The 25,161-nt window shown below is 34.3% G+C and overlaps 3 protein-coding genes across 3 annotated transcripts; 2 read left to right on the forward strand and 1 right to left on the reverse strand.

Annotated features, from left to right (window-relative positions):
- Positions 1-10,960: 10,960 nt before the first annotated feature.
- Positions 10,961-11,465, forward strand: LOC108362359 (endocuticle structural protein SgAbd-6-like). The gene is made up of 2 exons (XM_017615290.1): positions 10,961-11,159; positions 11,273-11,465. The coding sequence occupies exons 1-2, from the start codon at positions 10,987-10,989 to the stop codon at positions 11,463-11,465; spliced, it is 366 nt and encodes a 121-aa protein (XP_017470779.1). The 5' UTR covers positions 10,961-10,986.
- A 6,978-nt stretch (positions 11,466-18,443) lies between these two features.
- LOC108362360 (larval cuticle protein 8-like) lies at positions 18,444-19,685 on the forward strand. The gene is made up of 2 exons (XM_017615291.1): positions 18,444-18,893; positions 19,170-19,685. Exons 1-2 carry the CDS (start codon positions 18,769-18,771, stop codon positions 19,357-19,359), a joined length of 315 nt encoding a protein of 104 aa, XP_017470780.1. The 5' UTR covers positions 18,444-18,768; the 3' UTR covers positions 19,360-19,685.
- Positions 19,686-23,768: 4,083 nt separating this feature from the next.
- LOC108362361 (larval cuticle protein 8-like) lies at positions 23,769-24,343 on the reverse strand. The gene is made up of 2 exons (XM_017615292.1): positions 24,137-24,343; positions 23,769-24,050 (listed from the first exon to the last, which is right to left on the reverse strand). The coding sequence occupies exons 1-2, from the start codon at positions 24,253-24,255 to the stop codon at positions 23,861-23,863; spliced, it is 309 nt and encodes a 102-aa protein (XP_017470781.1). The 5' UTR covers positions 24,256-24,343; the 3' UTR covers positions 23,769-23,860.
- Positions 24,344-25,161: the final 818 nt, after the last annotated feature.

Raw genomic sequence — 25,161 nt, forward strand, 5'->3', positions numbered from 1 at the left:
TAATGCAGTGTAATTATCCATGTCTAAGGCTATTTATACGTAAATATGTGTTTCAGAAATTCCAATCAAGTACGCATTTGTTGATGGGTGTACGTACACATACTATGTACCTGTGTACGAGTAAATACATATGTATGTGCAAAGTGCGAGCTATGCATTACGCTCGTTGAGCAAATACTCGTATGTACATTTATTTGTACTTAGGCAAACAAAAGTTAAGAAACTTATAAGTACGTACGAGGCGTTGTGGTAAGCAACAACAATAAGTAGACTTAACAAAAGTAGGGGAGTAAATTGAGGTTTATTGTCAGCGTTATTTTTTTTTTGTGCGCACTTGCAGACAATATGCACATACATACATACGCAAGTACAATTTAATGTGATAATCTTAAATGAAACTGCGATTATAAGTTCAAATCCACACGCGCGAGCGCATTGCAGCATCCAACAAAGTAAACAAAAAAAAAACCAAGTACATTTTTGACCCATCTGTAAAACATTTGAGGCTGGCCTACAACAAAATATATTTTACCTAAATACATACATACATACATATGTACATATGTACATGACTGCCAAATAATGAAGCGCAAATTATGTAATTTAACCGATTATCTGAGTTTTTGTGATTTACATCCGCATGTGTGTGTGTGCTGTGTGTGTGTGTGTGCATGAGGGTGGGTGTACGAGTGTATGTGTGTGTACCCGTTGCGGTCATTAACCGCAATACATCACAAACCCATTAAATGCGCTGACGTTTTGAACTTCACTCTGCCTGCTGTTGCTGCTGCTGATTATCATTTGACAATTGAGCTATCTATGTATTTATGTATGTATGTATGGACTCGAATTCGCCTTGCCGCTTATAATGCTGCTGAGGCGCATCTATGTAAGTGGCTCCATTCAATGCTACACCTAAGTTCAAACAAAACTTATTTACACACCTTCAGAGGCGCTATTGAAGTGTGCACATTAGGGTGGTCCAAATAGCAGAAAAGTCGGAATTCTAACGCACTCACCCCCTAGGATTGTTCTATACCGAAAAATACTATACCTCTGTTTTTTTTTTTTGAAATCAAAAAATATTTAAAGGTCACTCAAAGCACTGAAAGTTTTCCATGTATTTTATATAGAAAAAAAAAACAATTTCAATTTCATGAAAATAAATATTTTTCGACCATGAAACTCGTTTTCTCTTCAGGAGACTTCCAATAATAATAACGAATTATTTATTTTAAAATTTTTTTGCATTTTTTCCATTGCAATTTTTGGCATTTTTGGGGGTCCTGTAAAAATTAAAGAGTATTAAAAATGGTTAAATAAACAATTGAGTAGTAATGTCCAAAGTCTCCTGAAGAGAAGCAAAGTTTTCGTACCGAAAAATATTGATTTTCAAGAATTCTATACCATCTGCACGAAAAATTCATTTTTCCCCATACAAAATATATGGAAAACTTTGAGCGCTTTGAGCGACCTCTAAACAGGGTACAATTTTTCTGTTATAGATAGCGGATGAGAGCATTCAAATTCCGACTTTTTCTTTTCCACATGCATTTTTAAACCACCCTAGTGCACTTACATACTTACTCGTGTATAGGTTATTATTTATGTACAAATGTGTGTATGCATGTATGTATGTAGGCGAAAACAATTGATCTTAAATGGCTGTTATGAATTCCTTAACAAGTTATGAGCTGATCACCTCTTTGCATAGTATGTGTGAAGAGGAAAACACTTTTGTTAGCAATTAATGGCATAATTTCTCATCCCTTTCAGTGATTTACGGTGTGAATATTATTTTGGATTCTACTTGTTTTTATATAGACTGTTTAAAAACTCTTATTAGCAGTTATCAAATTACGAACGCTGAAGAGTACACTGAGAAAAGAGTTTAGTTACGCGAAATGCACCAACTGCCCGCGCTCTTAATTATATCTTCTACAGACCACTGACTTATTGTCGAATTTTACCGTACATAATGGTAATGTCTGTTGTTGGCAAATATGATTTGTTTACATACTCCGCGACGGCAACAGGAGTTAACCCTCCATATAAGTTTGCAGTCGAATGCCAGAGCAAACACCGACGTATACAACAAATGTAAAAATTACCCACAACCACAATCAACTACGCCAATTTCTTACTGCTCGTCTCGAATGCACTACCTTTTGGTAGAGGAAGGCTATAATTTTTGGTTTATTTTATTTTTGATTTTATTTTGATTTTTTTATTTCACGTGTTGCATTGCATAACGTGTTGATGACCTTAGTAAAACAGATGTTATGGGTAAAAATCTTAAACATAAATAAGAAATTTATATGAAAAATATCGAAAAAGTAATTGATTATAAATCAGTATTTACTACACTGTTAAAAATATTGGAGAATTAAAAACAAATATATTTCTTTAATGGCAACTGCTTAATAGGCACTTAATTGTCTTTTGACACTAAAGCTGACTATAAAACTTAAAAAAGTTATCATAGCCTATTGCGTTTTAGTCAATTTGATATGCTTGCTAAAAACCTTAGAGATACTTACTAAAAAATAGAGAGTTATCTCGTATTATATTGAGGCTTGCTGTGAAATATTCAAGATAAGTGCATTTGTTGGTGTTAGTTAATTTTTTTGACAGGCCGCGAAGTTGACTTATTTTGGAACAAATTTCCGTCATCCCTTGTCAAGTTTGGGTTAGAGGCGAACCGGTTTCGGTTCTCATGAAAAATTAAAAATATAATCTGTCATTGCATAAACAAAATTAGTTTAAAGAGATAGTTTTGTCCAACAAATCACCACGATTGATAGAAGAGTTTAAAGCTTTGAAGGTCTGCAATTCTTCAATGGCAACTTTTTTGGTGAGACATCCTAATATACAAATATAAATTACCTTGATGCCTAAGTGTGAAGTTTTAATGTTTATTAAGGTACTTCATCAATCAAAACTTGTGATTGAGTTATGATGTTTGAACATTAAGTGCCATCACAATAAATTACGCTTTATGTAGTGGGCGACATTCATGGTTGCCAAACTACAAATAGGTTCTCCATGTCAGCAATTTTCATGCAACATCACTCGCATGCATTGCCAAATTTCAGTGGGAATTTTTAGTCACCAAATGTTATTTCTAAAGTTTTGTACTAAAGCTATCAAATAGTAGGTAAATTGATCATTTATTTTGCACTGAAGCTTTTATGGAAACTCTCCGGAAGTTGGGTATATACATATACATATATGTACAAGTGCATGTACAAATATGTATGCGCCCTAGAAGATACATAGTTGCGGCAACAGTTGAAGCTGTCAGCGCTGTTGTCTATAAAGTAATAGATGCTAAATATAACACTGTGCGACAATTTTATGACAATTCAAACCAGCCGGGACTTTGCTAATATTTTGTGGAAGTATATATATAGAGTAGGGAGCCCTTATATGGACGAAATTGTTCGTTTAGTAATTATCAAAACGCATACCCTTTAATTCTGTTTAGTATAATATAAAATAAATATAAAATTTTACCTTTCTATGTATATTTTAACCCGTGCCGACAGGGGCTCAAATTTAAAAAAATTTTGTTTTCTACATCTAGTAGCTAGATCAATGCAAATATTCATATTTTTGTTTAATATTGATGAAAATACAAATTTAGGCAATGGATTTCTCTAATCTAAAAGAGGATTATTTAGGACATTTTCTTTTTTAAAGTCTCTTTTACAATCTGGATACAACTTTCTATGTTCTTGCACACAGCGTAATAGGAACTGCTTTTGTTCTTCGTCTGCGGTTATCAAACCATGAAAGTCTTACATTAGTTTAACAGCTCTTTCAGCTGTGTCATTTACTGCTTTTCCACTACTTCCAGTTATCTTAAAATTTCTTAAGCAGTAGAATATCGGGACTAGTAGCGCCTTCTTGGATCTTTGATATAAATACACTTTTCAGCACAACTTCGTAAACTTGATGACGGCAAGCAAAGAGTAACAACGGTCTTCAAAGGGTTAAATTGTTTAAGGGGTTCTGATCAATTGCTTCAATTTAAAGTAACGCATGGGTTAAACCAACTTTTCGGTTAGCAACATTTTTTAAAACCACTGTTCACTCACCTGCACATCTTCAAAAGTTATAAAACTCACAAAAATGAATACCAAGACCATCAATTTTTGTACGTTTGTAAAAAAATTTTAATTATGAATAGTTGGTATTTGGGTGCATACTTGCACACACATACATAGTTGGCCAAAATATTTGATGAGAGTCGACATTCAACTTCCGCAGCAAATTAAAAAAACACAAACAAACAAACAAACCAAAAAAGGAAATATCATAAATTGCATTACTCGTCATCATAATAATTCTATAAATTATACAGCTGTGAATCTGCTGCTGGTACTTACATATGTATCTATGTATGTGTATATGTATGTACAGCATTTCGTGAGCTTGGTAATGCTTTTGGCTCTTTTTATTTCATTATTTTTTAAGTTATCTCATATTTGATTGCCATGTTACAGGTGCATCAAGGTGAACCAACTAATTACTTTTGAGGTATGCAAACGTCATACGAAGACCATTATAGTCACATATTTATAGACACTTATAGACAGTGTAAACATTCATAAATACTATTTTTTTTTTTATTTATTGGCTTGGGTTAGCGAATTAATAATCTCCTGTTTTTTTTTTATTATATTGAAATCGGAAATACCTGCAGCAATGTGCGGTTGGAGATGAGTTAGTTAAACTCGCGCGTGCATGAATGCAAATAAATATTTAAATTGTTTGACTTGAAGAGACATTGTGATTTTAAATGTTTATAAAAAATGGAATTTTTGGTCTAAAAGCCAATAGGTTATTTGTTATAGCGACATCTTGTCCCGTCAAGTTGATCGCGTTCCTAAACATACTAATTGATTTTATTAATTTTCTATATTTTGATATTTTATTTTATTTTAATTAATTAATTTTTTATTTTATTTTTCTAGAAACGCCTAAGTTATATACTTCCGACCTAACCAGATTAAGACATATACATATATTTATTTACTTGCAATATTAAATATTATAAGTAATTAGCTGCTCAAAAATTTCAACTTTCTGCAATAAGCCAGTAAGAATATATTTGGTGGATAGAATTTTTTATCTCAAGAAATATTTTCTATAACCGTTGACTTATAGCGCTATATAGTTCTTTGGTTTTGTTGTACTTTTTATTTTCGAATTCTAAAAAATTTTAAATTACAAATTTTTTTAAGAATTTTAAGCCATGCTATCCCTTTTTTTCTGTGGTATTTTTAGCAGTAAAGTAAAACGGAAATAGAAAATGCTAGCAAAAATATTCGGTACAAATTACTTGATTCTTTTCTATCGCAGAAGACATCTGCATTGATTTCCTGGAAGTTCGTCGCACTTCAATTTCATTGTTGTTGTTGTTATTTGTAAGTTTTTCAAATGTCATACGTTGGTAAATGTATGTGTTCAGCACGCTGCTCAGCTTTTCATGACATACGACCCGATTTAATGGCATCACTGCTCGAAATTTGGGATCATCGAGTTCGCTCCCGCATTGGGAACCATGGAAATCATTTGAATGATATTGTATTCAAAACTGAAAAGGGTTGTCTGCAGTTCTCAAGAAAAATCACAAAAAAATATTTTTATTTATTTCCGTACCTTGAAAAAGTATTTTGTGCTGCTGTTTTATATTCTCTTGAAGAAATAAATATACGAACTTTTTTTTTTTCTTGAAAAATCATATCACCACGCCTAGTGTAAAACCCTTTACAAGCTCTTGTTAGTGTGTAAAGTGTGAAGATGCATATCTAAATATGCAAATACATTTTACACACATTATCTATCAGCACAAAAGTTGCTGGCGCGATCACCTTTTCGTCGCGTGCTAGCAAAACTTGTTAGCGATGCTTGCCATTGGTCATTTTAAAATTGTGGGTGCATTCGTGTTTTGTTATGTTTCTCCATACATACTACTGTTATTTTAGATGACCCTGAATATGTATAAATAAATTCGAAAAAACAGCTATTTTATGTAAAGTATAAATAAATTTATTTAACCCTTGTCCACCTACCACAAATTATTGTCACACATCCACCTAGCATACGTCTGTGAGAGCCCACAGTAAAATGACTTACGGTCATAAAAATTAACAAACAAAGATTTGATTTTTTTAATTTAAAGTCCGTTTACAACATATTGCATTATTTATTAAAAAAATTATTATTTTTTTTATCTCAAATACTTGTCACTTATATCTAAGATAAACGTACTTGGAAAATGCGATAAACAAGAATTATTAATTGCAATAGGAGCTTCTTTTGATTTTTCTTTAATGTTCATTAAACGGTAAACGTATAAATTTACTAAAATTTCAAATAAAAGCAAAAATTCAAAAAAAAAAACTGTACATAAAAAAACAAGTACATCTATATCTAGCCTCCACGAAAATCGGTGGCAAAAATATTCATTCCACGGGGTCTGTGAGACATATGGGTAGGTGGTTAAGGGTTAAGCATATGAATACGTATAAATAAACTTTCGTTTTTACATATCTCATGAAAGTGTTACTCAACGCTTTGATGAATGGATATATGTATGTATGTATATAATCACCTATTTTAATTAATCATTGCATAATTATGACAGATAATAACATTTAAATCAGAGTGTCGATCGGAAATAATTATCCCAATTGTAAAAAAAATAATGAAATCGTGACTTCTTGTAATTATCAATTTTTATTACAAAACTATTAAAGCATAGCCATTGAAGTTTTTTCGCGAAAGAAAAATTGAAACTTCTGTCATTATTCAAAAAAATAGTAGTGGGCCTAGAACGTTTGGACCGGTAACATCTAAATGAAAATTGTTTGTCAAGCATGAAAATGTGGTCCTCCAAAGGGGTCTCGCTATGCAGGTGATGTTTATGCGATATCAGTAGGTAACCCCTTCTCTTTCTACTAAGTCCTTCCTGTTCGGAAGGCAAATAGACGCAGCTTGCTTTAGTTCTTGTCGGCCAATTCCCTTGCAGCTTGCCAACAATGTTTCAGGACGATTATCATTTTTGGTCTTTAGCCCGTTTCTTACCAACCCAGTAAATACTTAGAAAGGAGGAACATGCTTCATTGCAACACCAAGCTGATTCCAGTTAGCTTATGAGAGTCCTTTATCCACAATGGTTCTATCACTCACCTTTCCTTGCCTGTTGAGTGGCGACTTCCGCTTGAAGCAATTTTGGTGTTGGCTGAAGCTGAAATAGAACTTGGTTTCTACCGAGTTGCAAAAGGTTTTCTTTTAAATTTTGGAAATTCATTTAGCACACCTCACCACTGAACAGATCCCTCAAACTTTTTTTTTTTTTTTGAAGTGAAACCGCCGCTAAGGTTGGTTGGGAGTAAATTGGCGAATTCAACAGATATTGCACACGGAAATAGTGCAACGGAAATGGTTGGAGCTGAAACAAGTGCTTCTTGAGTGTATGCACATGGTATTAATTCAACAAAAACTTGCTAATAAAGGGTTAAAGACTAACATCTAGAAAAAACCAATACAAGAATGAAAGTAAAGGTGATTACGTACATAGATAGAGAGAAGGATAAGGGCAAAGGTAAAAATAAAAACAAAGATGCGTAAAGATAAAAGCAAAAATGAAGACCAAGGTAAATTTAAACACTTTACTTTTATAAGGGCAAAGGTGAAGGGAAACATGTAGACGAAGAAAATGATAAACATAAAAGTAAATATATAGAAAAAGATGAGGATGAGGATACCGATAAAAGTAAAGATTAAGATAGAGGAAGAAAGATTAAAATAAAGGTAATTATAAAGAAAAGGATATAGGTAGAGACACAGAAACTTATCGGTATAATTTGTCGGTTTTTTTATCGATATTTTTATGGATTTTGTTATCGAAATTTTTATCGATATTGTTATTGATTTCGCTATCGATATTTTCGGAACTTGTCGATATAACAATCGATTTTGTTATCGATAATTTAGTGTTTTTGCTATCGATATTTTAATTGGTTCTATTATCGATGTTGTTACGGATTTTCTTATCGATTATTTATCGATTTTGTTATCAATTAGTTATCGATTTTGTTATCGATTATTTATCGATTTTGTTATCGATATTTTTTCATATATATTGTTATCGATTTTGTTATCGATATTATTATAGATTATTTATCGATATTTCTATCGAATTTGTTATCGATTTTGTTATCGATTTTGTTATTGATTTTGTATCAACTGTATTTATCGGTTGTGTTATCGATATTTTAGTCGACATTTTTAGCGAGTTTCTAATCGAAATTTGTTATCGATTGTTTATCGATATAGAAATTTTTATCGAATTTGTCATCGATTTTATTGTCGATATTTTTATCGGTTTTGTTATCGATATTTTGTTGGATGTTACTATCGATTTTGTTATCGATATAGTATAGAGATAGAAATGAAGATAATGGACATAAAAAAACAATAACATATATGTTATTAGAACGAACAGGGGTAGAGGTAGGGATCTAGATAGAAAAAAGAGCACAAATATAACCTTAAGCAAAGCGGATGTACGTATGTACATATGTACATACATATGTATGTATATTGGTTAGGAGACAAAATAGATATGTAACGTAGGTTTCACTTCTCCAGCGTGGCCCAGGCGCACTTACTTCTTTTATTTATTCTTTTATTATTCTTTGATGTATATACATTAGACCGGACCACCTTACAAGAAAACAAAAAAAAAGTTCGCCGCATACCCGTGGCTGTAAAGTATTTTGCAAGACAATTTCCTTTTTTTATTTTTTTCAGTGACATCTACATTGGGCAATAGTTAGACACATATGCTTAAAATAGTACCTATTGCAATAATTTAAAAACTCCTTGTAATGTAAATGTAATGCTTTTTGGGGAGCTTTAATTTACTGCAATCAGGATGCAACGTTAGGGTGATAGAAGTTGAGATCTGGTGTGTATGTACTGGAACAGTATACTTGAGGTCAACGAACTTTGGGAAAAAAATTATCCTCGAGACAAGAACATCGATATATCATGCTTTAATATCCAACTGTAAATGCCGAAGATATAATAAAGAATATAAATAGAAGACCCATAGACAGTCCTGGGCGACGCCGTATGCGCAGTACCCTCGGGTTAGTTAGCGTCGCGTATTCGTATACATGAAGTTTAAGCCAAAAATAAAGTATACTGTAGCGTATTACATTTTAAGCGATTTATTAAGAAACAGTGACTAATTTTCACTTAATTTTTGCCTTAAACTCCGTGTATGCGAACACGCGACGTTACCATGAGGGCACTGCGCAGTCAGCATCACCCAAGCCTACCCATAGTTCAACCAAAAACAAATAAACAATTTTGAAATTATCTTGCGAAAGTATGTGAGACTTAGGAGTATACCGCGAACTTTTTTTCTGGTATGGCCCATCGATATATTTTTGGAACACAATATACATTGTATACTTATCAGAAGCCAATTATGTTATTATTATCAATATCATAATCGATAAATGTATGTTGTTATCGGCATTGATAAATTTAGTTATCGATATTGTTTCCAATATTATTATTATCGATATATACATAAGTATGTACATACGGCTGTATATCGAAAACGATTACTTTGTTAATCGATGTCTGTATCAAGATCGACTAAAAGCTAGCTATATCCTCTCTTTCCATAATATCCTTCTCTTTCCAATTACATTCCAGGACACTAAAAATTAACTGATTTCAAAGCCTCAGCATGGGAGAATATTACTCTACTGAAAGTAAAGATGCTTTCAATATGTTTTCCAAATGGAAGAGAACACCGTTTTTTTTAATTCAATAATTTAATGTCAGGCCAGCTCATACCCTTGATATTAACTTTAAAATAAAAAAATATTATCTTCATCACTTCACATTACCTGAACATAAAAAAGAACACGCCAGAACTAGCATCTTTTAGTACTCACCTTCACCTTTCATTTTCGTCATTGCTTTCTGTTGCGCTTATTGTCGAGTCAATTTATTTATGGTAGTCCTCGGTGACTTTTTTATTGCCTTGCTTCAAGTGAAACGAACTCATTCGCCGTCCAACCGCCACAACGTGTATAGCGCGCGAATCGATTTAGTCAACCTACACGCCATAAACCAACACCAAAATCGCACGAATGTCACAGCTGTGTGTGACAAAAAGCAAGAAGAAGCAGAAGAAGCAACAGCCAGTGCCCAAACAAAGTCAACTTCTTGGATGTCAATTCTCTGTTGGCTTCCAATAATTTACGATGCAAAGTGGATTAGCATTTTTAGCCGAACGTGTGTAATTTGCTTTTGATCGACTTGCACGCCACACTTGCTTTGCTATGTCGATGCTAAATTAGTACGATTTTTATTTCAATTGAGGCTGTTCTAACATTTCAGAAAAAAAAAAAATTTGCTCAACTCGTGTGTGTATCGATTCGCCGGCGAGTTGTTGCTTCTAGGTGACTTCTTCTTCTTGCTCATTTTTTGTTTTTTTTTTTGCTTTTGCTTTATCACTGCTGCTCTTATTGGCATATTTTATTGTACATGTATTTCATGTGTTGCCTATTTTTGGGAAAAAAGTTAGAAAACTTCTTTCTTCTTCGACGAAGCGCGTATTTTATGATTTCGATTTTATTGTTTGTGTATTTTCTTTTAGTCGTATATAAAGCTATTGCGCAGCGCATTTTGATGCGCAGTTGTCGGCTTTGGACAGTTCCGAAAAAACGTTTGCACCGATTTCGAGTTTGGTACTGGTAGACAAGAAGCCGACGGGCAGGCCAAGTTAACAAATCAAACAACGCAACGAAACGAACGCACACAGCAGCCAACAATCGTCAGCCAACAGCAAACAAAAGACTTAAGCGACAAACTTGCCAGTACAAAAGTAATAAATCAAAGCCGGCAAAGTCTAGCAGTGTGCTAAGCGAAACTATCGTTTAGCTCAAAATGTTACGAATATTTGTGCTGTTGGCGCTGCTCTATGCAGGCGCGTGCGTGACCAACGCCAGCCCTGTGTCCGATTTCGTGTCCACCAAAGCACCAGCAACGCACGCTGACGATGAAGTGCAGATTGTTAAATATTCCAATGAAAATGTCGGCGCTAACGGCTATAATTTTGCGTATGTACACAAACATCAAATAAATTAGAGTTTAATAATTTGATTTTACTAATTAAATGCTTTCAATTGCATTATCTCTTTCCCTCCCTCCCACCGGCATAAATACGCAACAGTTTTGAAACCAGTGATGGCGTGTCACGCAAGGAAACGGCTACTGTCAAACACGCCGGTGCGATATCGGTCGAGGGCACCGTCAGCTGGACCGGGCCGGATGGTGTGCAATATACATTGAACTATGTCGCCGATGAGCACGGTTTCCAGCCGCAAGGTACACATTTGCCGGTGGGACCAGAGCCAGCGACTTGATTTTTAATTAGGTTGTAGCTGCTTACATACATACATACATGCATACATATGTACATATGTGGCGATGTATATGAAAAAGAGTTAGAGAATTTAAATGAATTGTGATGTTAAATTTTAGTTCAATTGTATTTCTTAAGTAACTTGCATTTGTTTGCATGAGTCTAGTCGTAAATAAATAAAAAGAGCTACAATGAAAAATTTGCTTTATTATAAAGTAGCTTTTGCCCGCAGCTTCGCCTGCGTGATGTTTGGTTTAACGTAATTCTTTTAAATGTAACAAGGAAGGAAACAAATAATTTTTCCGCATAACTAGTATAACAGCTTTTATTAATATAAGTTAAGGAACTCAAATTAGATTTCTGGCTCTCGATACACGGGAGAAGCCAACGTAGCGTTATCCGTGGGAGAATCAAGGAGTGCTCAGATGTATGCCTGCAACTTTGAGTGTTTGTCCTTGACTTTTACTAATCGTTGCCGGGAGGGCTATTTTTAACGGAAACTACAAAAGTTTAAACTGAAATGGCATATTTGTTGGTATCAATACTGTTTGTTCTTTGGCCCCGCCAGGGATGTTGGTGGCTTGCATGATATGTCTTTTCAGCTCCGTAATGCATAGTTTTGCACCCCAACCTTTAATGTCAGTTTGTGGCACGACACCCCTGACAATTCTTAAGAATTTAGATATTCTATAGGATATGTTGTGGCATCTTCAGTTGCCATCACTGTATCAACAGCCATGTATGTGGTCGCCTTACCACGCACTTTGCCATGCAGCCCTCACCGATCTCAATCAAGAAGGTCTTGAGCAAAGAGTTCGGACTCTCTATCACTGGATGTTTTTTGTGAGCTTCAATATTTCGACCTTTGCCCACCGTGGCGAAACTTTCATGCACGCACTTAATGTATCAGAGGGAGTTTACGCGCCGTTGATATCCCTGAGGAGGAAACAGCTAGTGCAAAATTTTTATTCCTATGCAACTGTGCCAAGAAGTAAAGGCCCCCCATCTCCGCTCTCCACGTACTTCACAATTTTATGGGAAAGTTGCCTTTGCTCGCGAAATAGTTTAGTTTTTGTTTCGGTGACTTGAGCCGCGAAGTTCGTGGCCATATAATAAATAACTAATTGGACAGTGGGCGATGTCTTAAAACAGCAGTTTTATACTTTTCATACAATTGCAGGGGTTTAACGTCCATAAAGCTTACTAAAACCTCTCCCGTTTGACATCTAAATTTAAATATTTCATTTCTCTTGTCGATTAAAATGATTTTAAATTGCTAAACGGGCGGTAACTACTTCAAAAATATTTTCAAAATAATGCTTTCTTAACCCTCTGTCGTTTGGTAACCATATTAAAACTTTTCTTTAAAATTTTAAGTATATTTATTAAAAATTTCTTAACAAGTGGCAACACTCTACAAAAATATTTAGAAATAAATTTGTCTGAAACCTTTCTAATTTGCTACTCATACTAAAATATTTGATTTAAATAGTTAACTCAATTGATTTTATGTTTATGACAAGGTGGCAACTCAGTTCAAAAATATGTTTGCACCTTTTGTTTCACATGTATAACTTAACAAATAAATGAATTTAACTTTTGAAAAAGTGCCAACCCCTTCATAAAAATATCCTGTATGTTAATCCAGGTCATAGTCTATAAGTATGCCAAATTTCATTGAGATATGTCCATCCAGCCGTGTAGGCATGAAATAGCCACAAACATATACACTCACTAACTCACAAACTTTAATAATATTATATCTAATATTGTAGGTTTGATTAAAATGATTTTAAATTTATAAACGGGTGGCAACTCTCTTCAAAAATATTTTCGAGATGAAGCTTTCTTAACCCTCTCTCCTTTATATCCATATTAAAACATTTCGTTTAACCTTTAAGGTAAATTTTATTTGAATTTCTTAACAGGTGGCAACCCTCTTTAATAATATTTAGAAATGAATTTGTCTTAAACCTTTCTCACTTGGTACCCAAACTAAAATATTTGATTTAATAGTTAATTAAATTGATTTTAATTTTGTGAAAAGGTGGCAACTCTCTTCAAAAATATTTTTGAAAAAATCGTTTTTAAACTGCTTTTGTTTGACACCCACACGCTTGTGACATTTTAACTAACTTTTATAAATTTTCAGTTGATTTTTAAAAGTGGCAACCCCCTTCAAAAAATATCCTATATGTTAATATATGGTCATCATGGCCTATAAGTGTGCCAAATTTAATTAAAATACGTTCGGCCATTTTAGCGTGAAAGAGCTACAAACAAACACACTCTCTCACAAACTTTCACTTTTATAATATTAGTAGGATTTTAAAGCCTTATGTAGTTTTCCCTAACAGAACCAACTGGGATAAACGAGTTTAACTCTCTGAGCATTGACACATTTGGCATGCTGGTGACCATGATATCGGGCAGGGCTATACAACCTTTAGGGCTCTCTTTCACTAGCATAGATGAAGTTAACTTGGAATTTCAGGCTAAGGGCCATTGAACTACATAGACATGTTGTTATATCCCGCATACTCCGAGAAATTGGGGTAGGACAGTGCCTTTAAGTACTCAGCTAGTCGAATATTGAGCAGCACGGGAAAAAGGCATCAGTTGCCCTATGCTTCTGTAAAAGCGCTTTAGATGTTGCGCCGTTCTACTTGCTATATGAAACATTAATCAATTTGGTTGTAAGGGATCATTTCCTAGTGGAAACCATTAAAAACAGTCTACATTGACTAAATAGGTAATGCAGATGCAAACAGCCACACACCAAATATAACATTCAATACTACCCTTAACGTTGAAAACGTAGACATTCTTCTCTACACACAGCCTCGAGAACATTTTCACGGATGCTTCGAAGCTGGCTGATAGAGTTGGAGGAGAAGTGCTTTGCATTAATCTCAAGCTTAGACTAACGAGCGTTGGGCAGAAATATTTCTACCCGGTAGTTGACCTTGAGTTAACTAAGGAGCTCCTTTAGCTGGCTAAGCGATGACTTTTGCTTCTGATAGGTGCGAATTTAAATAGTTTCGGAATATATTTTAGGGGGGGTTTTATATTTCTGAAGATATGTCACCGGAAAATACTGAAAATTTTCTTCAGATAATACGCTCTTTAAAATATATTTATGCAAGTTTTATGTACAGTATGTAATAAATAAATAAACGTTTTAAAATTCATAAACTGCACTTTATTTACATAAGATTAACAGAACTCAAACACTTTTAACCGACTTTAAAAAAAGGGGAGGTTATCAATTCGTAACTTTGGACCACGTGAACCGATTTCAATAATCATTTTTTTGTAGAAAGATGGTACCTCCCGTAATTTGGTTTAGAGATCGATGATTGGATCATGAAGAAATTAACGGTACCCCTAAATTTGAATATAAGAATTGAAGTCCGTTGTGTTATTTCCTTAAAAACTACTTGTTTAATAAAAAGTACTATGAATTCATGATGCGCTCAACTTTCAAAAGTACCTAAGAAAAAATTTTAAATAAGACTCAGTAAAAATAAATTTATTGATTCCATGAATTTTTGCACTTTTATGTTACTTTTTTCGATTTCTGGTTTCTGGCTTTCGATAGAGATGGTGATTTTTAACGATTTCTAATTTTTTTTTAATATTTCGAATACCGAAAAAATTAACTGAACTCTCAAGAAAAACGAAAAATTCATATAAAACGACGGACGAGAAATGTAAAAGAAATTTTCTTCTACCAAAATTTCTTAAATCAGTTTGCAGCTCTCAAGCAAAAAATGCTCGCATATTTATTCCCTCATGAAAATTTACAGCAAAAGCAAAGCGCTTTTTCAAGCAACAGAAATTATAATAAATATTTCTTATAATTTCCTTGAGAGCTGGATTCTTAGCTTTAAGATACAGTTTGTATTTGAGGTTATTATTGAACCCCAAAACCCACCCCTTGTGTGCGCTAATGGCCTACAGTTACCGTACCGGAAAAATCGATTAAGTGGTAACACAGTGGACAATATATGAAATATCGCGCGCAGGAGTGCCACCTAACATTTGCGTTACTTTTAATTACACAGTAACTGCTTTCCACTGCGTTCGAATGCGGTGTGAGGTTTTCAGTTGAATGTATTAGTATTTAAGTACATTAATATGTATAAATATTTTTGTAGTTGTTGTTAACATACTTACAAGCGCATACAACAGTACAAATAATTACATGAACCTTTTTTTTATAGTTTACGTTTACATATTAATAAACATACACACACACACACGATTATGAGCTTTGCAAAATTTATCTATGTATTTGTGTTGTTTACTTTGATAGAAGTAGGTTAGCATACAAATGGATGCTGCTTGCGACTATTTATTGCCGGCGGGCTGTCTGCGTGATATGCGTGGACTGAGTGACTAACTGACTGTGGCACCTCAAGTTTGGTACAAAGCAAAATGCAATAAGAAAAATCAAACTCATTCGACCAATTGGCACAGCAGTTGGGGCCACAGTTGATGAGTGATCGTCTGCTGGTGGTGTTGCTGCTGCCCAACCTATCTGACCGCCACAAATAAGCAAATTCACTTCGCACATTTGCCAACGTCTATGCGGTTAGTTTTCGTTCGATCACTCATCAAGTGCAAACAATAACTTGGCCTTTTGACATCTAGCAAATAAACTGCATAAAACATTTCGAATGCATGCGCCGGCGCAAGTGTGTGTGTGTGGGTGTGTGCGTGTATGAGATGCGACTATCACAATGTATGTACATATGTACATATGTATCTACAAAGTTAGTTCGTTGCGCACATCAAAGCTGAGTCATTGGTGGGCATTTGAAGTCAAAATTATGTTTTGAAATTTTTTTTTTGAACAGCGGTAATTTTGGAAAGATGTTTACATATATTTATTAATAAGGGTTGCCGTTACTGCGCTGGCGTAATGGCATGTTTTTGCAATCCGTAGTTAGCTTAAACTTATTAAAATAATAAACTAAAAGTGTTTGTTTTTGGAATTGGGTCAGTCAATTGGGTTATGCAAAATTTTCTTCTATGTTCTCCCCGCCAGGAAATTCCGCTCCTCGGTCGGTTTTCGACAGAAGACACACGAATAGTCTGTTTAATTCTATTTCAGGTCGTGTATTACCAGTTTTGGCTTGGCCGAAAATTAAGTACAACTATACCGCTATTCGCCAATTTTTATTCCTTTTCATAAATCCGGTTCTCTGGTTCTTGGAACAGACAATACATTATATAAAGATCTATAGCAAAAAGGTTTGTAATAACATTGAGGGCATCCGTAGAGCAAGTTATCATTGCTCCTGTCGCCCCTAGGCTTGCGTGCTTCTAAACTTCGCTTATTTTCTCAAGATTTCAAGGTTTTTTTTTTGTAAACTAGCAAACCGTGACCACTTCTGTGTACGTCAAGAATATAATTTTTGCATCGAAACCTCATGTCTCACCAAAAAATTCTTTTGCAAGAGTAAAAGGCAACGCTTGCTTTTTTACACTTTATTCTACTTACTTACTTTTTCAATGCTGGTATATCTGACAAATACATCGCTCCTTTAAATAATTGTAGGATTTGACCATTCGACTTTGGTAATCCAAAGCTAAGACACTTTATCTGTTTTTTCTGGACTAACTTTAAGAGCATATTGCTCAGCTTATCAATCTAGCTTTCCTAGAGCTCCTTCCATGATATTGTTCAACACATATGCAAATATCCCGGTAACTAGAACTACCACATCAGCAGTATAGGCCCATACTTTCACTCCAACCTGTTTGATGTGAATCCTTCTCCTCTGCATGCATACAGTCTCTCAGACAAATAGTGGCCGTGGAATACCCATTATATGTTCATACTCGTACTCATACTCATACTCATATTCATACTCATACCCATACTCATACTCTTACTATACTCATACTCATACTCATACATATACTCGTATAATCCTCATTCTCACAAGTGTCGTATAGTTGTATGTCGTAAACATTAAAAGTTTAAATAAATGTTTAGAGGATTTGAAGCCACAAGCAACTATTTTTTAACATTTCGAAAATGCATAATATGACTCTGATGGTACTTTGCGAACCCCCTTAATATACTTTTTATATGTTTAAAGTTTACGACATACAACAATATGACACCTAAGACACCGTTGTGAATACCTCAATTATTATTTATACCTAGTCATAGGCATACTCATATTCCTACTCATATTCATACTCATACTTATGTATACTCGTACTCATACTTATACTCATACTCCTACTCATACTACTTCTCATTCTCACATTCAAATGTATTCACATTAATATTTATACTCACACTTATACTCTTCCTCTTACTCATACACACATTTGTATATATACATATAGATACATATTCATCTCAATCAGTGAAAATTGCATCTAACACTGTAAATGAGAAAGAAACTTTGCCCAGCTTAGACAGTATTTGGAAAATTACTATCTTTTTGTAAACTTTAAAATTTCCAGAGGTTCGACCTGTACCAGTTGTCAGTCTCCATTACATGTGTTTGTAAGTGACTGCATGCATATGTTTTTGCCGCGCGTGTTTTATTTTCTTAAGAAGCATTAAAACACGTTTTCGGCATTTTTTTTCCACCATTCGACCGATGCGCGTGAATATTCCTGCTGAAAATTGCAAAATTCACACACCTCACAACAGCAGCAGCAACATCGGCGCATTGCACGACTGCATCTTCTTCACTTGCATATGTATTTGTTGTTGCAAGTAAGTATTGGCGAACGATAGGTGTATGTATGTAATTAGTTGTAAGCATGTTTGGTTGTTGTTGCTGTTGTTGCCGCTTCATCTCGCTGTACACAGGTAAGTACTCTTACAAACATACATACATATTTACATTTGCATTGCCAGCGTATCGAGTTGCCATCCATTACGAATGGGCAGTACTTAAAGTTACGAGTATTTTGCCGGCATTAAAACGTGCACACGCGACGAGTATAAAATGTCTGTAATAAAAGGCTTTGGCAAGCATTAATTGTTCAGTACTTCGACAAGTCACAACCGACCAACTAACCGTCCAACCGTTCAGGCGGCCATCCAACACCACCAATACCAAAACTCCATTAAAAACACATCTCGCGATCCCGCCTCTGGCAAAAAACCCTCGACCGTTAAGAAAACACCTACATAGTTCGTTGTAAGCGCGTGTGTTTGTGTGCGTGAAGAAGAAAAAAGGAGAACAACAAAAACCAAAAAAAAAACGCAAAAGAAAAAGGAAGTGTCCCATTTACACTAAACGCAAGATTGCGCAATCTCATTCAAGATGAAGTTTGCTATTGTATTTGTTGTTGTTTGCATCGCCTGCTCCATGGCAGCGCCAGCACCACAACAAGAAGTACAGGTTTTGCGTTACGATTCGGATGTGGAGCCGGAGGGATATAAATTTCTGTAAGTCAAATGTGTATGTACAAGTACATATGTATAAGTACAACAACGAAAGTGTGTATGTGTGCATGTATGTGTGCTTGTAGTTGTGTGCTTCCAGTTTTTGTGGCCACCACCATTCACTTGTGCGTGCATGTGTCACGTTACAAGGTCGCGCCGCAATATTAATTACGTATTTAACACTAATTACGTCAATAAAAAATTTTGTTTACTCTTTCTTTCTCGGCCATTGCCTTGATTGCTGTGTCCCGGTGACCTACATACTCATACACATTTCAGTGTTGAGACCAGTGATGGCAAACTGCATGAAGAGGAGGGAAAATTGAAGGACGTCGGCACTGATCACGAAGCGATTGTTGTACGTGGCTCATTCTCCTATGTCGGCGACGATGGTCAGACTTACACCGTCAATTACATTGCCGATGAGAATGGTTTCCAACCGGAAGGCGCTCATTTGCCACGTGTCTAAGTTGAGAGAGTGGTGTTCTAAATGTGATGATCGTTCTTGTGGTACCCCCACAAAGTAATCCACATAAATACTTAACTAATCCGTAGGAGTACTGAGGAATTTGAGAGCAAAAAAAAAAAAAACAAACAAACAACAGCAGCAAAACAGCGTTAAGAGAGCGGGCATATCCAGCGATTTTATACTCATTGTGTTAACTAGGTTTAAGTAAGGTACATACATTCATACAAGTGCAAGTACATAGATAAAACATAAAAAAATGAAAGCAATTGAAATGCGAGCACATAGGCATTTGAATAAAACTTTGTTGTAGACGTGAAATACTTAAATGCGCTTGAAGTTTAAATTATTTATTTTGTTGTTATTGGCGGAGATTTGAGTGGATTTGTGGCTGATATATACATAGATTTCCATATACGTACTAGATTCTGAATCGAAAAAAAAACTTTTCATCACACTTCCCATAAAATTTTTATTCCTTACAGAGGCTGTTAAATTTCATTTTTAGCTTTTGAAATCAGCGCGCTTTATGAAAAAAATAATAATATAAAATGACTCGAAAGAATTAGAAAAGAAGTTTTCTTGAATCAGTATGCAGTTCTTAAGAAGAAAATGCTCGTATATTTATGTCATCAAGAAAATTTACACCAACTGCAAAGTAATTTTCCGAGTAACAGAAATAAATAATGAAAAATATTTCTAGTTATTTTCCTTGACAACTGTGTACGGGCCTTTAGTGGACAATATCCAGTAGGATTTATATTTTTTTCTATTAAATAGGAGGTAATAAAAAATTAAATCACTCCTAATTTTTGGAGATTTTTCTGAGATTCTACGCGGGAATTTTGTTTGCATTTTCGGAATTATTCCTAACTAATGGTTGTTTTCACACGCTAACTTTTTTACCAAAAACTGTGTTAAAATAAAAAAAACAAGAGTGAAATCAAAAAATTAAATCAAAAGTAAAAAAAATTAATTTTGATCAAACCAGGAGGTTGCTTAAAGAAAACAATAATATTTTTATTTATTGGCATATGATTTCCAACATGCTTGCAAAAAATTCTTAACCCTTGACGACCGTTGGGTATCTATAAATGAGTTACTTTTTAATTTTTGGTTTTATTGAAAAAGTTTGAATGCAGATGTTTATAAATATTTGTATTAAGGAAAAAAAGCAATTTAGCTAAAAAATCTACAACGCCGGAAAAAAGTATTGGCATAAAGCATGTTTCACAATATATGCAACAACGTCTATTCAAATTTTTTCCGCTAATTTTTTATAAAAATGTGGTTCATTCTACAACAAAAAAAACATAAAAATATGATTTCTAAAGTTTGTGAAAAATTCAATAAATTTTCTGAATATGCAGTTTTGTAGCCCACAAGCGTTGGTTTTTATAGATTTTTTTGTTTTTTTTCCCCAAAAATTCCAAGCCCTATCTACTTCAAAATTGCACTTAATTGTAATAAAATTGATTAGACTACAAAGCTCAAACGAATTGAATTGAATTTTCCTTAATTTTGCACAAAGTTTAGGAATCATATTTTTATGTTTTTTTTTTTGTAGTAGGAACCGTATTTTTATAAAAAATTCGCAGAAAAAAATAAAAATAAAAATTATTGGATATGTATGCATATTGTAAAAATTGTTTGTGAAAATATTTTTTCCGGCAGTGTATTCATGCAGTGGCCATTTTTTAAAAATTACCTGAAAGGTCTGAATTTCCTAATTTCTCCGACGAAAACTTAAAATGAGTAGATTTTGCAGCAAGAAAATTGTACACAGTTTTTTTTTTGTTTCCTCTCTTTATTGAGTTCTCCCCCAAATGGTAAAATCGCAAAAACTCGAAGCATGAGTATTAAACTCAAAACGATTTTGGTATTCTTCACACGACCAATATTTTAAACGCTTTTTCGAATTTAATTCTTTAGAAAAAATCTATTCAAGGTTAAGTCAGAGGTATGCATTTTTGTCGCCAAGAAAATTTCCAAAAAATGTCAGTTATAGATTTTAAAATAGCCTCCTTTTTTTCTTTATTTTCTATACTTTTGTAAATTTTTTTAGATAAATACTAACTTATTTTTGGTTGTTCGAACTAAAAAAAAAAAAAGCAGAGCAAACAACAGATCCAATATGTATTTCACTCGCAGACAGCGACTACGACAACCTCCTAAGCAGTTGTCGATAGCTATTTAAAAAAAAAAAATTTGTTATTAAATACCAAGGAAAAAAGTTTGTTTTAGTAGGTAGGAACAACGAATTTTTACCATAGTGCTATGGCAGGGCTGTCATATTTATGTGAGGCAAAACCGGGACAATTTTTTGAAAATGTCCTAAGCACCCCTACTCCTTCTCATAGCGCAAGTGCGATATGATCCACATTGAAACATTACGTTCAACTTTTTTGCCATTTTTAATTGTGTATGTGGAATGGATTTTTGCGATTTTTTACCGGGACGTATGGCAGCCCTATGCTATGGTAAAATGCAATTTACAGAATTAATTTTTATTCTTTTACTTCAAAGTCAAAAGCTGCAAAATAAATTCTGGAAAGATTTATTTGAGGGATTAATTTTCTAAGGCATCAGGCTGAGGATAACGTCTATTGCTTGCGACGGGCAGTATTTTAGTGCACTCGTTATGCCTGCACTTGTCGCAGGCCCCTCTAAGGAGGATTAACTCCTTTTATCCCGTTAGATATCTTCGACACGAGGCCACTAAACCCGGGTTCCGTATGTTGAAACTACATAGTCTTCTGATCTACTTTTACTTTTACCCCACTTTCATTTTCAATAGTGATGCTTGCCTCAGGCGACAATGATAAGCAAAAAACTCAGCCGCGAAAAGATCTAATCAAGTTAAGAGTGGCTAAGTCTGTGGTGTAGTGGCAATCGATCGTTCATCGGCTTTAGTACTTCCAAAAGCATGAACTCTGGAAGCTTTAGTCACAGACAGAACCGTGCAGATCAGCCCAGATTCGGTAATATTTGCAAGAGCTTATGGTATTGTGATAGTTTTCTATAACATTTTTTGGCACACAATATTAGGCAGTATCCCGTCCATAGCTTGACGAATATTGGATTTAAAATGCTCCAAAGTTATAATTGTATATACATAAATACGACTTGCGCTTCTAAGATAGGTAAAAATAAATATTTCTTTTCGCATTGTGCCACGGTTTTCTTTTACAATATTCAATCTCAGTACAGAAAAGGTCGGTTATCATACGGTCATACATAGCCCTGCGCGTTGATGTCGGTTTTATTTTTTGAAAGGAGTCTTTAAAAAATTAAGCTGAAATTATTTAGAAAGTTAAACCAATTATTACCAAATGAGTATCGATCGAAATGGGTTTGAAAGCTTTGCCTCTTAACTTCACTGGAGGGGTGCCACCTGTTTAAAAATTAAATTAAATTTAAATTAAGGGAATTAGGTAACGGACATACATATTTATCACCATTTGAGTGCTAGGCGAACAGTTTTTTAAGAAGACAATAGTTTAAAAATATTTTGAAGAGGGTTGCCACCTGTTTCAAAAGTCGATTTCAGTTAACTTATACACGACAAAACATGTTAAACAAAAGAGTGTTAAGAAATCTTTAATTTCGACACTAACAATATTTTTGAGGTGTTTACAGAGGGATGCCAACTGTTTAAAAAGTAAAATTTAAATTCTTTAATAAGCTAATTAAATTATTAAAATATTGGTATCAATCGAAAGGCTTTATTGCTGAACTATATTTAGAGGGTTGCCACAAATTTAAAAAATCAAATTAAATTTAATTCATCAGTTAATTAAAATATGTACCACAATATCAGACGAGGGTAATTCAAGAAGATTATAGCCTGAAACTACGTCTGAAGAGGGCTGCCACCTGTTTAACAAGTCGAATTTAATTAACTTAAACGAAATTTATTAGAAATAAGGATGCCAAAATAACTTATTCATCACCATGTTAGGCGAAAGAAATTTAGGAATATTTTAGCTTGAAAATACTTTTTACGAGGATTGCCGCCTGTTTGAAAAATCGAATTTGATTAACTTATATACAAATTATACGAAATATTAAAATACGGGTGTGAATTACGGGCAACATTTATAATGTTGTAAAAGAGTTACCACACGTTTTTAAAAAGTTAGAATGAGATTATTTTTTTAAAAAAGATGAATTATCAAAAGATAGATATCAATCGAAATGTGTTTGAAAAGGCTTTACTTTTGATGCTGTAATATACATATTTTCTACTCTTCTCGAACTCATACGAAGGTTCACTCCATCGGCTTATAAATTCTTGGTGAGTTCTGGTGATTTTAAACTTTTAATTCAAAGCTTTGAAATATCAAAGCAGCCTGATTATTTGAGTGGCACATTAACCCTATTGTATACTGATTTATAAAATAAAAAGGAACTTCTTTTAAATATAAATTCTTTTTATTTAATTTTTTTCAACTATCTACAACTAGGCAACAACGTTTCAGCTTCATATTCATGAAACCGCCGTTCAAGCAACTGGAATGTGAGCACCCTGTGGCTGGAAACCGTTCTCATCGGCGATGTAGTTGACAGTGTAGGTTATGCCATCATCACCGACGTAGGAGTAAGAACCTTGAACTGCGATGGCTTCTTGTTCAGTGCCCAAGTTGCGCACCTGTCCGGATTCTTGGCTTTTGATGCCGTTGCTGGTTTCTTGTCTGCAAAATGCAATTTTAAATTTGTTATCAATAATTATTCCAGATTACTACACTCAGCAGCAATCGAATCATAAATTACTACTTACGCGTATTGATAGCTCAGAGGTTCTACATTGGAGTCTAGACGCACAATTTGAGCTTCACGATCCAAATTGCCAGCCATGGCAACGGCGAAGAGAGCAACAAAAACAATGACGAATTTCATTTTTGCAAAAGGACTTGTAATTTTTTGAGCGATTTTGAAATGTCGGCTGAAACGCTGTTGACTGCTGAGAAGCTAATGATGACAATTTGATGATCTGACTGAGTATTTATAACAGACAAACGACACGCATAATCTTTTATTTTTTTTTAGTTTTATTTTTCTTCTTTCTTTTAAATTTTATGTTTCTTGGTTTCTGGTTTTGGAATAACTTTAGCAGTAGTGCAACAATTTTTGGGCGCTTTTGACTTAGTTTTACTTAACTTTTGTCTTTCGATAGCGACGAACTTTGTCGTTGCTTTAGCCGGTGAACAGCTTTTGAGGCGTTCCAATGCAGGCAGTTAGCCCCGAATGCCGAATGTTGCAATGCGTTAATTGGTCGCGGTTAAAGGTGACGCGCTCACTTTTGGGAACACGTTTCTGATGCGCTCGTTTTTGGTTTTGTTTTTTCTTTTTTTTCAATAACCAAAACGTTTTCGTAACCAACGATCAGTGACCTACTCCAACTTCATAGACTATACAACATACAATGCCGATTGCCGGCGATGCTTCAAAGAAGCCAACTGAGGGCAGTTCGAACAAGAAATTCGCAAATTACAAAGGTTATTTAAATATGTATATATATGTTTAAATATGTTTACACATGTAAACGAAAATGTGCGTGCGTATAGCCAATGTGTGTGTTGTTAAAACGTATGCAATAAATTAATCGGAAGTTATGTGGGATACCCCTGTTGGATGGATGATAAATTGCATGCGAAACCCAAATGGAAATACATGCCGGCTTAATGACATAAACACTGAAATTTTTGTGTTTCTCTCTTGAAGAAACGATATGCCAGATTATACATACATAAGTATGTAGCGAAGATTCCGTCTTCAAATAAACAGCACAATATTTTATTTTTT

This window comes from Rhagoletis zephyria, unplaced genomic scaffold (assembly GCF_001687245.7).
Source record: "Rhagoletis zephyria isolate East Lansing unplaced genomic scaffold, Rhagoletis_zephyria_1.1 Rzeph_scaffold_00996, whole genome shotgun sequence".
NCBI lineage: Eukaryota > Metazoa > Arthropoda > Insecta > Diptera > Tephritidae > Rhagoletis > Rhagoletis zephyria.

Coding starts and splice junctions, on each gene's coding strand:
- LOC108362359 (XM_017615290.1), top strand. CDS start 10,987: ATGTTACGAATATTTGTGCTGTTGGCGCTGCTCTATGCAGGCGCGTGC. Junction 11,160..11,272: donor GCTAACGGCTATAATTTTGC/GTATGTACACAA, acceptor AATACGCAACAG/TTTTGAAACCAGTGATGGCG.
- LOC108362360 (XM_017615291.1), top strand. CDS start 18,769: ATGAAGTTTGCTATTGTATTTGTTGTTGTTTGCATCGCCTGCTCCATG. Junction 18,894..19,169: donor CCGGAGGGATATAAATTTCT/GTAAGTCAAATG, acceptor TACACATTTCAG/TGTTGAGACCAGTGATGGCA.
- LOC108362361 (XM_017615292.1), bottom strand. CDS start 24,255: ATGAAATTCGTCATTGTTTTTGTTGCTCTCTTCGCCGTTGCCATGGCT. Junction 24,051..24,136: donor CCTCTGAGCTATCAATACGC/GTAAGTAGTAAT, acceptor TGCATTTTGCAG/ACAAGAAACCAGCAACGGCA.